Source organism: Ambystoma mexicanum, chromosome 6q (genome assembly GCF_040938575.1).
Source record: "Ambystoma mexicanum isolate Mex_15411 chromosome 6q, UKY_AmexF1_1, whole genome shotgun sequence".
NCBI lineage: Eukaryota > Metazoa > Chordata > Amphibia > Caudata > Ambystomatidae > Ambystoma > Ambystoma mexicanum.
In genome coordinates, this window is record NC_090937.1 from 1,477,199,978 (window position 1) to 1,477,216,301 (window position 16,324).

The following is a 16,324-nucleotide window of genomic DNA, read 5'->3' on the forward strand; positions in this document are numbered from 1 at the left end:
CAATCGAAAGTTAATACTTTGGGGTTTTTCCTAGAGGCCTCCCTGAACTCGGATGCCCAAGTACAAAACCTTTGCAGACTTGTAACTATCACCTGAGGAAACCTTCAGGCCATACACCCTTACCTTAGTAAAAAGAATTCAGTGACCATCGCTCGTGCAATTATTCTGGTAAGGCAAGATTATTGTAACATCTTGTTAAGTGAAGTCTAAAAATCTAATCTCCTGGTCTGCCAGGTTATTCAGAATGATGCAGTCCGTGTGGCAATGGCCATTCCAAGAAGATATCACATATCCAATTCTAGGAAAGAGCTACACTGGCTACCAGTACAGGAATGTATCCAATTCAAAATGGGCCTACTAATACATCGCTCACTTTATGGTAAGGCCGCGGAATACCTTAAAGCACTGTTCATGCCCCACAAACTGGCAAAAAATCTGCGATCTTCCTCTCTCTCTCAGTTGCAGGGAATCAGAGTCAAAAGAACTAGGGGCCTATGCAGATCGTTCTGGGCTATTGCACGCTCTTTTTGGAACAACTTACCCCTAGCAATCAGAGCGACATCTAATTTGAATCATTTCAGAAATACCCTGAAAACGTACCTCTTCAGGTGAACTCTTGGACTCTATGCTTTATTATCTGCCCTTATAACATCTAGGGTCTATTAGTGCTTTCCACTGTCCCGTGCTTATGTTGTCCCTTATGTTAATGCTTGCGCCCCGATGCCTGCGGGCTGTTCGGCGCATTACAAATAAATAAATAAAATACCACACACTCCCTCTTTGACTTGGAGTTAGTGAGGCATAGGATCTTCGGGATTGCCCAAGATTGCACGGTTATAGGAGAGGAAACTGGGGTCCAGTTGTGATGACTTCTCTCAAACCAAATTCAGTAAATATGTGTTCTAAGTGTCCATGCCAGGCTGGAATAAATGCATTCTCTGTGCGATCACCTGAGAAGCCTGATGTCTGTCTTAATGCGACTCTTGCAGATCACGGAAGGATTGAGTTCATTTTCCGCATCTGATGATGCTATTCTTGGGACAATGGTGCGCTGCTGGGAGGAAAACCACTACCTGCTCTGTCCGCATTCTGCTGTGGCGGTGTTTTACCATTATAAGCAGCTTGACAGCCAGAATAACAGGTATGCAAAATCTTTTGTTTCAGTGTGTTATATTAAACTAAGAAAGGAGTATTTGTATTTATTATGTTTATATAGCTCTTTACACCAATGCGCTTTACATTATAACAACAAGAATACATAGAATATGAACACCATTAAGCCATAGAAGAGTACACCTGTTTTACGCTTCTGTACATAAAGTGTGTCCATGTGGCTGAACTATGCAGTGTTACTGTACATCATGTTGTGAGTTACATGTACAGTGCATGGACTTTTGGTGGTAGCTTGGCTTAAACGAGCAACAAGACCCCCGTGGCCAGTCCCTTCATGCAATGCAAAGTTTATGGCACATTTCCAAAACCTAGCAATGGATCGCCTTACTGCCACCACTTGAGTAGGAGTCTGGGTTGAGCCCCTTCCTAAACACGTGTTGTCACATTTTCACTGACAGACCTAGTAAGTGGTCCGCGCTGTAAGAAGGTGCACTAACCAGGGCGAAGCAGGAATTAGGTCCTCGCTGTTTTGGCACCGGCCTTTTAGGTGCGCCCTATTGGCCATGGCCAGCAGGGTGCAGGGACCTATCCCCGCCTGGCTATATGTTTTCCTTAAATATACTGTCACCGGAAGCACTATATACATACACTGATTCGGGTAACAATGTATAAAGGGAAACACTTCACGGGCAGTATATGGAGCTGCTCTGTAAGTGAACGCACTATGTACAAATATGTTGCTTTGTCTTGCATACATGACATGTCAGCAAAACCTATAATATTCAGGCACTAATAGGTCCTGCGTCCTACTGGCCGCGGCCAGCAGGGCACGCCAAATAGGGACCTGCGCCCAAAGTGCTGGGCCAATTTCATGGAGCAATGCTTCCCTGTACAGGTCACATAAGTAACTGCAATCATACAATGGTACAATTGGTGTGAAGAAAAATGTTGCATGTATTACAAACCCATCATTGCAAGATGAAGTGATTGTGAGTATGGCCAACATACCAGGACCATCACTAGTCTTGCCTCTTGCAGGTGAGCCTAAAATAAAATGGAAGTACTGGATAAGTACGTGCAGTGCCGGCCCCAGGTCTACCAGCGCCCTGTGTGCGGTTTCTGGGCACCCCACTGCCCTCAAAGTTCTGTAGACTACAAACAAATACTGGAATGAAAAGAAGTAAAAAAGTACAGTTCGCGGTGGTAATAGGAATAGTTGCTCATGTACTCACCCCTTTCTCTGGGGCGCGGCGGACAATGTTTTCAGGGTGCTGCTGCATTTGAAAGAGACACAAAGATCTACACTTCAGCAAATCAGGAAATGTCCGTGAACAGGTTGTAGTGTGGTTAGGCCCGCCCCAGGTGCAGCGTGATTCGTGAATAGGCTGGTGCTGCGCCTCTGTCACTCACTGTCATGTAAAGTATCAGTCAGTGACTCACTAAAAGAAAGTAATTGACTGACACTTTATGTGACACTTTACATTGTGTGAGCTGGTGGCGCGCTTTATCTGCAGCGCCACTGTGTCACCACAACACTTGACCGCCCTTTGAGTACGTCCTGGCTGTTTTATTCAAATGATAGGAAGGATGCATAACTGTTCCGTTGTCTCGGCCATAAAGGGCAAAATATCTTAAAAAGAGAACCAGATCCACAGGAAGACGATCCAGTGAAAGCGCTCAATTGCGACGGCGGAAGTGCAATGCTGAAGTGCAGTCCGCTGTGAGGCTCGGTTTCCTAATGAGCGACTTTCCCTGGTAACAACGCAAGGATGAGCTTTTATATAAACTCACTTCCTGCATGGAGCACGCGGACCATCCGTGATCCTGAAGTGCAGTCATCTGCAGGTTCTCTGCTGAAGGTGCTTGGTCATGGGAGAGAGTAAGATGAGAAAGTCTTAGGGAAATACCCACAAGAGAGCAGCATTTGAAGTGCTCGTATATCCTTTGCAACTGCTTTCCTCCATGTCAAAAGCACAACTCTCAGATTACAACCTAAGAAGTAAAATGGTTTCATTTCAGGAATCCAGCACACCACTGTTAATATTGAGTACCAGGATTTCTCCAAGCTGAAGGAGAGTCCTGGTACTCATGATGAGTGTAAAAAAAAAGCATTGCATAAACTGTAATGCCATGACTCCCAGAGCCTTTGCCGTCTCCTGCCCCTTCACGCGTCCACCTTCTGTGTCCCATGCCTGTATGGCACCTTGCAGCCTTGGCCACCGAAAGTCCCATGCCAGTCTTTGTAGTATTCAGGGTCGACACCGAAGGTAGGTCATAACTATTTTTTATTACGTTCTCCAGCATGGGGTCTGGCATGGATTCACATGCTCATGAATATTCCCCGTCGTCAGGCTGGGAATCCTCGGTAAAGAAAAAACCAGTATCAGTTTCGTTTCTGATCTGTCTTTCGTAGTAGTAACCAATCACTGGTCTCTGCGTCACCCTGACCACAGCCAATGACTGCCCTCTACCTAAGCCCCGCCTCTGGCAGCCATTTTCAGATTTTTACCGCACGTTCATGTGTTGGGATGGTTTATAGTCATAATATCGAAAAAATAATGTCGAATTACAAAAATGTCGGAAAAAAAATGTCGAATTCAAAAATGTCGAAAACACATAATAGAAAAAGTCATTATTTCGAAAATAAAATGTCGAAAAAAAAATCGAAAAACCAATGTTAAAATAACTAAAATGTCACACATACTAACGTTTTTTATTGGGGGGGGTCCCCCCCAACCCCCCCATCCCAAAACCCTACCCCAACCCTCCACTCCTCCCCATCCCCCCCCAACACCCCCATGGATATACCTTTAATTTTTTTTAAAAAAGTATTTAATAAAACAATTAAATAATTAATTATTAAAAAAACCATCCCAAACCCCTACCCCAACCCCCCCTCCTCCCCATCCCCCCACCCACCATGGATATACCTTTAACCATTTAAAAAAATTATGTTTTATAAACTATAATTAATTATTTATTTATTTAAACATTAATTCGGAAAAAAATCGAAAAAAATTCGACATTTTTGTAATTCGACATTTTTATTTTCGACTAAATGTTTTCGACATTTTGACTTTCGACATTATTGTATTCGACATTATGACTGGATACCTGTTGGGATCCTCGTGCTATTGCTCTCGAGCATTAGTGCTATTTTTTCACGTTTTTTCTCAAAAACTTCGTTTTTTTCGGTCAAAAGAGCCTCAAGCTCCACCGACTCTCCATCCGATCAACGGGGACCCGTGTCGGATTCGTCCACGCCCCTCAAGGGTGAAGATTCGTCGAGCTACGCTTTTGGAGGACTCCAGAAGTTTCTCAGGCCCATCTCGGTCATGGCCCAGGAGAAGGGAAGGGTGTCCAGTCATTTGGTCGACTGAAAACTGGTCGACTGCAATTTGGTCGGCGCAATTTGGTCGAAAACCAAATGGTCGAATTTTTTTTTTTATTTATATATTTATTTTTCGGGTTTTCGTTTTGTAAAAAAAGGGGTTTTTAGAGAAAAAAAGGGGGTTGGGGGGGGGACCCCCCCAAAAAAATTAAAAAAAAGGGTTAAAAAAAAAAAAAAAAAAAAAATTCGACCATTTGGTTTTCGACCAAATTGGTTCGACCATTTGTCTGGTCGACCAATTTTTTTCGACCAAATGTCTGGTAACCGAAGGGAAGCTCGACGCCCGGAAAGCTGTTCAGGGTCTGCCCTGGATGCCAGCTGCAAAATGTCTTTAAGGAAGACGAACACTCCTTTTGTCTTTACTGCCTACATGAGGCGACAGGGAGCTGTGGTACAAACTGGCTCCCCTGCTGGACTTCCTACCGGACGACAAGAGGGCGGATGCCCTGGAGATCTTGCAGGAAGGTGAGGTGGCGTCGGACCACGCCATCCCGATTGCGACGGACATCGCCTACACTGGATTTCGCCAGTTGGGCAACGGCGTGTGCCTTAGGCGGCGTGGATGGCTCAAGGCTACTGACTTCCGTCAAGACGTACAGACCAGAGTCCTGGACATGCCGTTCGATGGGAACAACCTGTTCGGGAAAACAGTGGACGATTCCCTTCAAGCCATTAAAGCGGACACGGAGACGGCCCGGGCGCTCGGGGTTCTCCAGCAACAGCGGCCGCCCTTTCGGAGCGGCGGAGGCAAGGGTGCCTCCAAATGTTCCGGCGGCGGATTTTCCACCTACCGTCAAGCGGCCCGTTCGTCGTCTCAGGAAGCTTACAGGGGACGAGGCAAGTCAGGCGGACCCCGCCGTCGTCGCCAAGGAGGTCAAGGCGGCAAAGCCTCGTCTAAGCAGGATTGAACCGGCCGTGGGGTCGGGCCCCCACCGAAGCACCCCGGTGGGAGGCCGGCTGGCGAGCTTCGTCAGCGTGTGGGAGTCCATCTCCACCAACCGTTGGGTGCTGGACGCCCTAGCCCGGGGCCACGCGCTCGAATTTCAAAGAAGGTGCCCGCGCGTCCCCCCTGTGGCCAGGAAAGAGCTTCACGTCCCTCAGCTTCTCCGGGAGGTAAAGGCGATGCTCAGGAAGGGCGCCATCGAACTCGTCCCAAAGAGGCTTCGGGGCTCCGGAGTTTACTCAAGATACTTCCTCGTGAAGAAGAAGACGGGAGGATGGCGCCCCATCCTAGACCTACGACGGCTGAACAAGTTCATCAAGGCACAGAAGTTCCGGATGGTCACCCTCCAGCACGTCCTGGGGCAGGTGGAGGAGGGTGACTTCCTGTCGTTGTTGGATTTGGAGGATGCCTACTTCCATATTCCCATCCTAAAGGGGCACCGAAAATTTCTCAGGTTCGTGGTCCAAGGGCGTCACTATCAGTTCAGAGCCCTTCCCTTCGGTCTACGGTCGGCTCCCAGGGTATTCACCAAGTGCCTTGCACCAGTGGCGGCGCAGCTGCGCCGAGAGGGGATCCACGTCTACCCCTACCTGGACGACTGGCTCATCCGAGCCAAGACGAGGGAGCTCGCCGTGAAGCACACGGCAAGGACCGTCCAACTTCTCACGGACCTGGGATTCTCCGTGAACTACGCCAAGTCCCACCTGGTACCCGCGCAAGACGCACTGTTTCTGGGAGCGAAGCTCGACAGTGTCCCTTCTGGCCTCCCCGTCGGAGGAAAGGACCAGGGCCATCCTGGGCAAGGTACAGCGGATGTTGGTTGCCGACGCGGCCAAGGTGAGGTCCATCAAGTCCCTCCTCGGAATGATGTCTTCTTGCATCTACCTCATTCCCATGTGCAGGCTCCGGATGCGCTCGTTGCAGGAGTTCCTGGACGCGCGCTGGATCCAAACGACGGGCGACTTCGAGGAGAGGATCACACTCGACCAGAGTTTCCGACGAGCGATCCGGTGGTGGGGCACCCGCGCGCATCTGACGGCGGGCATGGACTTCCAGACCCCAGGCCACCAGGAGACAGTGACCACGGATGCCTCCCTGGAAGGGTGGGGAGCGCACACCGAAAATCTTCACGCGAGAGGCCTTTGGCTCCCGACGGAGAAGTCCCTCCATATCAACGTCCTGGAGCTCCGTGCAGTGTTTTGGGCCCACAGATCCTTCCTTCCGTCCCTCAGGGGCAAGGTGGTGAGGATATTCACCGACAACACCACCACCATGTTTTACATCAGGAAACAGGGCGGAACCAGGTCCCCAGCACTGTCCAAGGAGGCGCAGGACCTGTGGCATTGGGCCGTCGCCCAAAGGATGTTTCTGGTGCCGTTTCATCTGGCAGGGATAAAAAACACCATCGCCGACTCACTCAGCAGGGAGCTGCGCTCGTGCCACGAGTGGGAACTACGTCAGGACCTAGTGGATCGCCTCTTCCGACGGTGGGGCACAACCCAGATCGACCTGTTCGCGACGGCGACGAACTCCAAGTGCCGGAGGTTCGCCAGCAGGTTTCCCCAGCCGAGGAGCATGGGCGATGCTTTCTCATTCCCCTGGGAAGGCCTGTTCCTATACGCGTTCCCTCCACTGCCACTGCTGATCCGGCTCATCAACCAGCTCAAGAGGTCACGGTGCAGGATGATCCTCGTCGCACCTGCGTGGCCGAGGCAGATATGGTTCCCGGACCTTCTGGACTTGTCAGCGTCCCCGTCAATCAAGCTGCCAGTGGACGCGGACCTGCTCTCCAGGGAAGGAGGCGCCATCCTCCACCACGACCCGAAGTCGCTGAACTTGCAGGCCTGGCTCCAGCAGCGCTAGAGTTTGGAGGATACGACATACCGGCCGACTGCAGAGAGGTGCTTGCAAAGGCCAGGGCGTCCTCGACTCTTAAATGCTACGGACACAAATGGAAGAGGTTCTCTGTCTGGTGCCACGCACAGAAGATTAACCCTCTAAGGATTACGGCTCCCCAAGTACTGCCGTACCTGTTGACGCTGGTCAAGGCTGGACTGGCACACGCGTCCATCAAGATTCATCTTGCTGCGATCTCCCGATACACCAGAACCACGGGGCGGACGTCCTTGTGGTCTCATCGTCTGGTGAAAGAGTTCATGAAGGGCCTGTTCAGATCGTTCCCGCCGGTGAAGGCTCCGGCCCTGGCGTGGGAGCTCAACGTGGTGCTGACCAAGCTCATGGGACCTCCGTTCGAGCCTCTGCACTCGGCCCCGTTGAAGTTCCTGTCGTGGAAAACAGCGTTTCTTGTGGCCATCACCTCCGCACGACGAGTGGGAGAGATCCAGGCCCTATCTTGCAAGCCACCATACTTGACTTTTCACGAAAGGAGGGTGGTGCTCAGGACGCACCCCTCCTTCATGCCCAAGGTGCCGTCGGACTTCCACCTCAACGAACTCTTGGTATTGCCTGTGTTTTTCCCGTCGCCTTCGTCGCCGGCTGAGAGGACTTTGCACTCGCTTGATGTGGCTAGAGCGCTGAAGTTCTACGTGGACCGCACGAAGTGTTTTCGGAAGACGTCACAACTCTTTGTGAACTTTGGACCTGTCAATCAGGGGAAGGCTCTCTCGAAGGCTTCCATTTCCAGATGGCTCTCCGGCTGTATCATGTACTGTCATCGGTTGGCAAACCGACCGCTGCCTGGCCGTCCGAGAGCCCATTCCACCAGAGCGATCGCAGCTACCACGGCGTTCCTATCTGGTGTGCCCCTGCTGGACATATGCAGGGCTGCTACGTGGAGGTCGACGCACACCTTCACGAAATTCTACTGCGTCGATCGGGATTCCAGGGAGGAGTCCAGGGTCGGCCAAGCAGTGCTGCGCAACCTGTTCGCCTGAGGTGAGCCTGGTGAGGAGGTAAGATTGCTTAATGTTGAGTTTGATGTAATGCTTAATGTTGAGCCTTTGCCACCTCCCGTGGTTGTGCATGTGTGTACTGCTATGTATTCTTTATTCATGAGCATGTGAATCCATGCCAGACCCCATGCTGGAGAAGGAACAAGTTACTTACCTGTAACTGTTGTTCTCCAGCATGGGTCTGGCATGGATTCACATGCGAACCCTCCCGCCTACCCCTCTGCGGCTCTTCACTTGGTCATACTGCCACTTCACGTGCTTCCAAATCTGAAGATGGCTGCCAGAGGCGGGGCTTAGGTAGAGGGCAGTCATTGGCTGTGGTCAGTATGACGCAGAGACCAGTGATTGGTTACTACTATGAAAGACAGATCAGAAACGAAACTGATACTGGCTTTTTCTTTACCGAGGATTCCCAGCCTGACGACGGGGAATATTCATGATCATGTGAATCCATGCCAGACCCATGCTGGAGAACAACAGTTACAGGTAAGTAACTTGTTCCTTACATGGTTAGTAGGCGCTCCACACTCCACCTGCTTCGCCCGTCCTCCGCTCATCCACTTTCCGTCCGTTGGCCACTCCCACCCCACCTTGGGATTCTCCATTCTCCGCTAGCTGGATACCACCACAGTCTTCTTACCAGATCGCATTCACAATTTAAAACAGAGGCAGGGGAAGCCTGAGCGTTTACAGGAGGACCCCACCTCATACCGCCTGCCATGCCTCATGTTCTTCTCATCATCACTTCTTTACGGCACTCTAGACCCTCTTAAGAGATATTCTGTGCAAACTTAAATGCTGTGGTGGCCGCCCAGTTTTAAGATCATGTAGCCTGAAGCAGCCTCGTTCCAAACGTACCCATTGCTTTCTTAATGGGCGTATTTTAAAGAACCACTAAATAAATAAATAGGTTTGATCTCACTACCACAGCAAGTCTGGATTCATTATGATCAAGTGATTTCTTTTGACGGGCCACAGGATCAGGGGAGGAATTGGGCTGGAACAACACAGAGCTGTGCTCTGGCAAACACTGTCTTGCTGGAGCACCATTCCGTGTACACAAGAGGCCCAAACCCCCCAAGTCGAGGAAGCTCTCTGCCCCTGACTGCCGTGAATCTCCTGAACGCTGTGTCTGAGGCATAGCATTCAGGAAATATCGACACTCAGCTGCACTGCATAGAGACACAGTGCCAGGCACAGTGTTTGTATGCATGCAGCTCAGTGGCGATATGCAGCACTGCATCTGAAAGTCATCATATGCTCAACAGCACAAACTCCAATAATGAAACCCTCCAAAACTGTATATATGTCTCATGCATTGCACATATTTTACTTTTAGGATGACTATTCGGACAGACGAAATGAACACCATATTAAGTATGCACTGCATGCTCAGAAGGAATGGACGTTTGAATTACTACCACAGACATGTTTGATCAATTGGTGGTCATTCTTATGTTCCCAAAATGCACTTTGTTTTTATGCAAAGCAGCCAGCATCCTACATTCAGGGCACATGCACATCATTCGACACTCCACTCACACCACTGACAAGCTCCCCCGCATGAAGAGGTGCGACTGTTAAATGATTTGCTGATTTTCAAATCCATGAATTCCGTGCACTTCGCTGTCATTTATCCTTCTACAATGAACTTATCACGAAGTGTGAGGGGTGGAAAAGCCAAATAGAAGGGGAGACAGTGAGTGTCATGGAGAGCGAGACAAAAAGAGTGAGGTACACATGAATGGTGAGTCAAATAAAAAACTACACAACTAGAGAAGGACTGAGGCTCATTACAGTATCCCTGGTCTGGGGAAAAATGCAGGCACCAGCATTTTTTCCAGACCAGGGAAAAACAAGTTTGCCGGTGGGGGCCATGGATCTACCTCCAGGCCTGACATGCCAGTAGATCAGGCCAGCACCGGCAAAAAAATGCTGCAAATCAAGGAATCTGTATTACTGGTGCCGGTAATTGCGGAAATCCTGTCTATAGAGTCCCCTGGGACTCCATGGAATGGGGAGTTACCTGCACTCCTGCCGCCCGCAATATCCTGGTAATACCAGTATATTAGGCGGCAGGAATGCTAATTCCGTTTTGGTGCATCTCACCGGAATTACCGACGGGATACCGCCAACCTCGGAATGAGTGCCAGAAAGTGAGATTAATAGAAATGGGGCAGGCAGCCATGGCAGCATGAAAAGGGAAAAAGCCCTCCTGTCGCGCTTCTCAAAATAGAATAATGACACTAATGATGAATTACAACAAAACAATGTTTTAATTACAAGTCATTGGATTTAAGCATAGATGGAATGGACAAATCTGGATGTAGAAACAAAATCAAAAAAATATTTTTTTGTTCTGGTGCTTGGGCAAAATCCAGTTAGTTTTCAAATTGTGATGTCCTTAGTTGAATGCACTAAGTATTAAATATTGAGGTAAAGATCCTGGTACCAAAAGGTTTCTGGCGTAAAGACTTCGAAAAGAAATGTGCTCATTGGCTGAAACTTGAAGTGTGCTCAGTTATCGTCACTGAGTTCACTGATGCGATGTTGTAGTCCAATTAAATTCCAAATTGTAATATCCTTAGTTGTATTCACTAGGTATTGAAATAAAAGTTCTGGTTTCAGCAGGATGATTTGTAAGAGTGATTGAGGCTCGGAAGGTTGTGGTTTTGGCAGAGCGAAGCTATATGGTTCCTCAATCCAATTAAATTTCCAAGTTTTAGTGTCCTTAGTTATATCCACTAAGTGATGTAGTATGAGTCCTGGTTGAAGCAGTGTAGTTCCACAAGAAAGGTTGTGGTTTAACAGAATGGAAACAATATGGTTCCTCTTGGAGGATTGTGGTTTGAAAAAGCGAAAACAATATGATTCCTCGACACGTGTTTCCCCGCCGCTGATGTGCGGCGGTTCTTCAGGAGGATTGTGGTATAGAACAATGGTGTTCAAATCTGAGAGAGAGGAGGAAGAAAAGAGAGGAAAATGAAAGGAAACAGATAACGATCGGTGGGAAAGCAGTATGGTATCTTGTTTAAAATATCACATTTTATCTCAATACGATGTCACAAGTAAGGCAGGATGAGTACTTACTTATGTATAAGATCAATGGTGTTGGTATAAAGGTTCTCACTCTGTGGTAGAATACGTTGTTTGGTCTGTAGCACAGGGTCTTATCTGTTGATAAATGGATATATAAGAATACTTGTGTCATGAGATTAGTGTAAAAATATGTGAGGTTATATGGTACAAGTACAGGTTAGACCCAAAAAGGTACTGAGTTGAGAAAAGATTTAGGTGCACTTGTATAGAATACTTTTCCGAAGGCAGGACACGTACCTCCTAACAGTCCTAGAAAAACGGACCTTCAACTGCGCATTACCTGACCATTGGGACCTTCAGGACGCTGCGCCTGTGCCTGGAGTAAGCGCTGGGAGTTGTCATCACTCGCGCACCCACAGGCAGTCACAGACAACTGCTCGCTTCCTGGAGGAGGCGGAGCTTTGTGGCTCACGTGACCGCTCACGTGACATCCTCTGCCACAAAAGCAGAGACAGCGCTGCCGAGCGGCGCATTTCTCATTTTAGAAAACGGACCTTCAACTGCGCATTACCTGACCATTGGGACCTTCAGGACGCTGCGCCTGTGCCTGGAGTAAGCGCTCGGAGTTGTCATCACTCGCGCACCCACAGGCAGTCACAGACAACTGCTCGCTTCCTGGAGGAGGCGGAGCTTTGTGGCTCACGTGACCGCTCACGTGACATCCTCTGCCACAAAAGCAGAGACAGCGCACCCTCGCGGCTTTGAGCCCGATAGGAGTAGAGGGCGTCGGCTGTTGTGTGGCTGTTTGGTGGCGTGGTGATTGCGCATACCCCTACACCTGATCCCTACTTAAAATAGTCGCTGGGATGAAATCATTCCTTGCAGCTTCAAATAAGCCGGAGACGGGGTTGAGAACAAGGCTGCAGGTAAGGCAAAGACTGGCGTCACTCCCAGGGGTGACTGAGAGCAATGAATATCCCCAAAAATCGCAAATGCTGAAACAGACTCGTCTACCTTTCTGTAAAAAGCGAAAAAGCGGTTCTGTGGGGGATATTATAGACATGGGGAGTATTAGTCCCCCTATAAGATCAAAATTAGACATTCTCTTATTAGTACCAAATACCCCGACTCAACCAATGGCCTGTACGGTTCCTTCACTTGGTGGGCCAACACCCCAGACAATCGGAAGTCAAGCTCAACCTATAACACTCAAAAGGTCATTAGATTATGTAAATGGATGTTCGCACCTTAGTGGGAAGCCAGAAGGAAACCACCAGTGTGAGAGGGTCACTCCTCCTAATGAGTATACTATTAATCCAGCTGAGCCCCATCTCCCACTGGAAGATCGACCAGGGGAGACCTTGGATAACCTAGACAATATGGGACTTGAGGAAATAATCGAAGGACAGGTTCCTGAAAGCAACCTAGAGGTGAGAGAGGCGTTACCGGGACCTCCTAGCGAAGAAACCCCCTCTTCGGGTGAACTAGGTGATGACCCGATACAAAGATCTAATCAAACAGGCATCGAACTTGAGGTAAGTATGGAAGGCTCACAAGAGGTAGGGGAAAAGCCACGTATAAGTGCCTCCCCTAAATTACCAAGAGAACCAGCAAATAATCTGCAGGTGGAGAGGGAAACACCCAATTACATGAGCAAGGATCCTCAAGTGTTTGAGGACTTTGGAGACTCCTGGGAAGACCATGAACTGGCCCAATGGGAAAAAGCCCACGTCGATTCTACAACTGTCAAGGAGGGGAATATATCACAATTGAACCCAAGGGGGTCAAATTTAGAAACTTTTGACATTTTTCAACCCTATAGAGAAGAAAACTGTGTTCCCTTACCTAAGGCCAAAAGTATTCAGAAAACACAAGATGGAAACCAGGTAGCACAACAAGACTCAAAACCAAAAGAAGTCACCGAGAGGGGTTGTACATACGGGCACTTAGAAAAGTTAACGATTGAAATGCCCGCTTGTAATGAGAACTACCCTCCAAAGAATTGTCTAGATAAGCGAGGTCCAATGGAAACGGAAGGGATGACCCTCCCAGGTACTCCGGGGACTAGCAGCAATTTGATGCAATCACCAATAAAATTGACTAACTTAAGCCTGGCAAATAAAATCAAGTATGATATCATGATACTGACAGGGAAAATTGAAAGGGAAAAAAGGAGAAGCTTTTCCCTAATAAATGAGAGGATGGCCGCTCTGGACAGGGATCAAACCAAAGGGAGACCCTGTATGATGGATGACGTGGAGACTACTTTGAACTCCCAATCACCCATCAATCCACTGCAAATGACCAACTTCGAGAAAACCAACTCCTTTTCAGATAAGCGATATCAAGACCCTAAGGGACAATCAATGGTCAACGATCACAATAGGGCACCTGAAATGACACAGACCTCGATAATAGATGAGGTAATGACACCGCCAGCTCTCCTTCAAAAAGATCAAATAATACAACTGATCAGTGAGGCCTGTTCAATCGAGCGAGCTAAGGACAGTGAACATATTCAAAAAGTGGTGATGACCTCATTGAATATTTCGCTGGCTCCTTTTTTGAAACTATATGAAGTCATTAAAGATTCAGTCCAAGAGGTAACCACGATGATTCTGCAAATTAAGGAAGCAAATCAGCAAACGGGTCTCTCTCTACAGAATTTAAATTCAAGAGTAGATAAAGAAGCAGAACAAACACAGACTTGGCAAAATCGTCTGGGTGACTTGGCCAGAAGGGACGCTAGTGATAAATCACTCCTTATGGAAGCAGTATTAGAAGACTGTAAATGGATGAGATCCCAGCACAAACAAAGTAAATTGGACCTGCAAGTTGTTGAACAGCCTAACCGAGGTAACGGGCCAATGAAATTGAAACAAGGAAAAGTCACTAAACCCATCGAACCAGAACAGCTATGTGGAGATGTAATTCTTATCTCCCCGAGCAGTAAGGAGGGCCAAAAACAAGACAATTCCCCCATAAAAGAGCAATTGAGCTTTGCTATCTTTGCAGGTACGGGTAATAAATCCAAGGAACATCAACCTGAAACCTTGCCTGCAAACAATTTTAAAGAAAAGGGGAAAAAAACCAAAAACGAAACACTTAAACGAATGGTGAATGGATCAAGAGCATTCCTGAGGAATTTAAGAACACCACCGAGAAGGGAAAACCCACAGTGTACCAAGAAGCCAAGAAGAGAACTCGTGATGGGTTTCTTGGATTGCATAGAAGCCGAGGGTGAAACTGTATCTAAAACATCTGTGCCATCAGCAGATGAAAAAATGGAGGACTTGGAACAATCAGCCGTTTTGAGTGACTTAATCGAACTTTTCTCAAATAACAGCGATGAAGAGGGGTGGGGAAACATCACGCCGTCAGAATGGAAAACAATTGACAACTGGGATAGGGACGAGCTGAATTGCCATCTGAAGGACAAGCAGACAGAGAAAAAGGATCGATCTAGTAAACCTAGGAAAGAAACAGGAAAAAGTACGATTTCTCCTCGGAATGATTATGACATGGAAATAGAATATTCGAGGTTTAAAACACTAGAAGAAAAAAGGAGGGAGTTGGCTCATAAGGGAAAAACCGTCCACTTTGAACCAAGGAAGCCTAGTCTAAAACAAAGAAGTCACAGTAGAGAAAAAGATCGTATGGGCAGTAAGAACAGTAGAAAGTCGTTAACTGATAAGCAAACACCCTCCTCCAAAGACCACTTTGTGAAACTGGGAACTACATCGAAGGGGCCGAGGAAGGTCCTCTTGAATAGATGCTATGTGATGTCTCTATGCAAACAAACTCCAGCGCTCAGAGCGATTTCAGCTGACGATATAAGAATTGTGGAATTCCCAAAAGAAGGTAGGATGGATCAAGTAATATTACATCTCGTCTCAAAGGAAGTAAAACAAAAATTCCTAAAGGCTGAAGACTGCCTTAAACTAAAGGGCTATCGACTGGAGGACGTAGATTGGAGTAGTCAACTGAAGAATCCAAAAGAAACAACAAGGGGCAAAGGGAGACCCAGGGAAGTGTGGATGGAGGACGGCAATAATAAAAAACATATGGTGAAGGACCATAATAATAAAGGACGAGATATGGAGGAGTTGGGGAAAAGGCCCAGAAAACTAAGTGACAAAGTGAAGGAGGTGGAAATAAAGAGTGACGCTAAATCTCAGAAAGCAAATGCCACCTCGCTGAAGTTCTCAGATGAGAATTTGAAAAATCTGAGATTTACGGTGGACAACTCGGATAACCCAAAGAAGGGTGATTATACATTGAACAAAAAAGGCCTGAAAGCGAATGAGCGGCCTGAACCAAAGAATACGAGCACCACTAAGAAGAAGCAATAGAGTGAGGAGGCCCAGCAAAGATCGGTCTTCTGTGCCTCATGGAACACCCGAGGCTTTCAACACTTATTCTCTAAGGAAAGTGACTTCCTGGCTGACTACGACCTAATTTCGATCCAGGAGTCGTGGCTGCGTGAAGCACCTATGTGCGAAGGCTATGAAGTCTACTTTAATCCGGCTAAGAAAGGCCCTAGAGGTAGACCTTATGCAGGCCTCATGGTATTAAAGAAATTGGACTCGCCACTACAAGTTGTGGAACATACGACCCCAAATCCCTATGTGCAGATACTAACAATCAACCTTAAAGAAGACACTAAGGAGAAATCTGAGAATATGACAAATAATCAACAAAAAAAAAAAATGATGACGATGACTCTAATCAATACCTATTGGAGTGAAAATATGCCGAACCAGAAAAATTATCTAAAAACCATCATGAATGCAATAGATAAATCTATGATTGAAGACAAAGAACGGCTAATTTTATTAAATGGGGATCTGAATATCAAACTCCTTGACAAGAAAGGAAAAATAAGAGATATAGAAAATCTACGAGGTAAAGAAAGTCTCTGGACGA

General features: G+C 47.6%; 1 protein-coding gene across 1 annotated transcript in view; it reads left to right on the forward strand.

Annotated features, from left to right (window-relative positions):
* THNSL2 (threonine synthase like 2) overlaps positions 1-16,324 on the forward strand; it is a 385,764-nt gene that overhangs the window by 298,840 nt on the left and 70,600 nt on the right. The window contains exon 8 of the mRNA XM_069632200.1: positions 990-1,141. Within this exon, the coding sequence (XP_069488301.1) occupies positions 990-1,141 (152 nt within the window). The remainder of the gene's footprint in view (positions 1-989; positions 1,142-16,324) is intronic.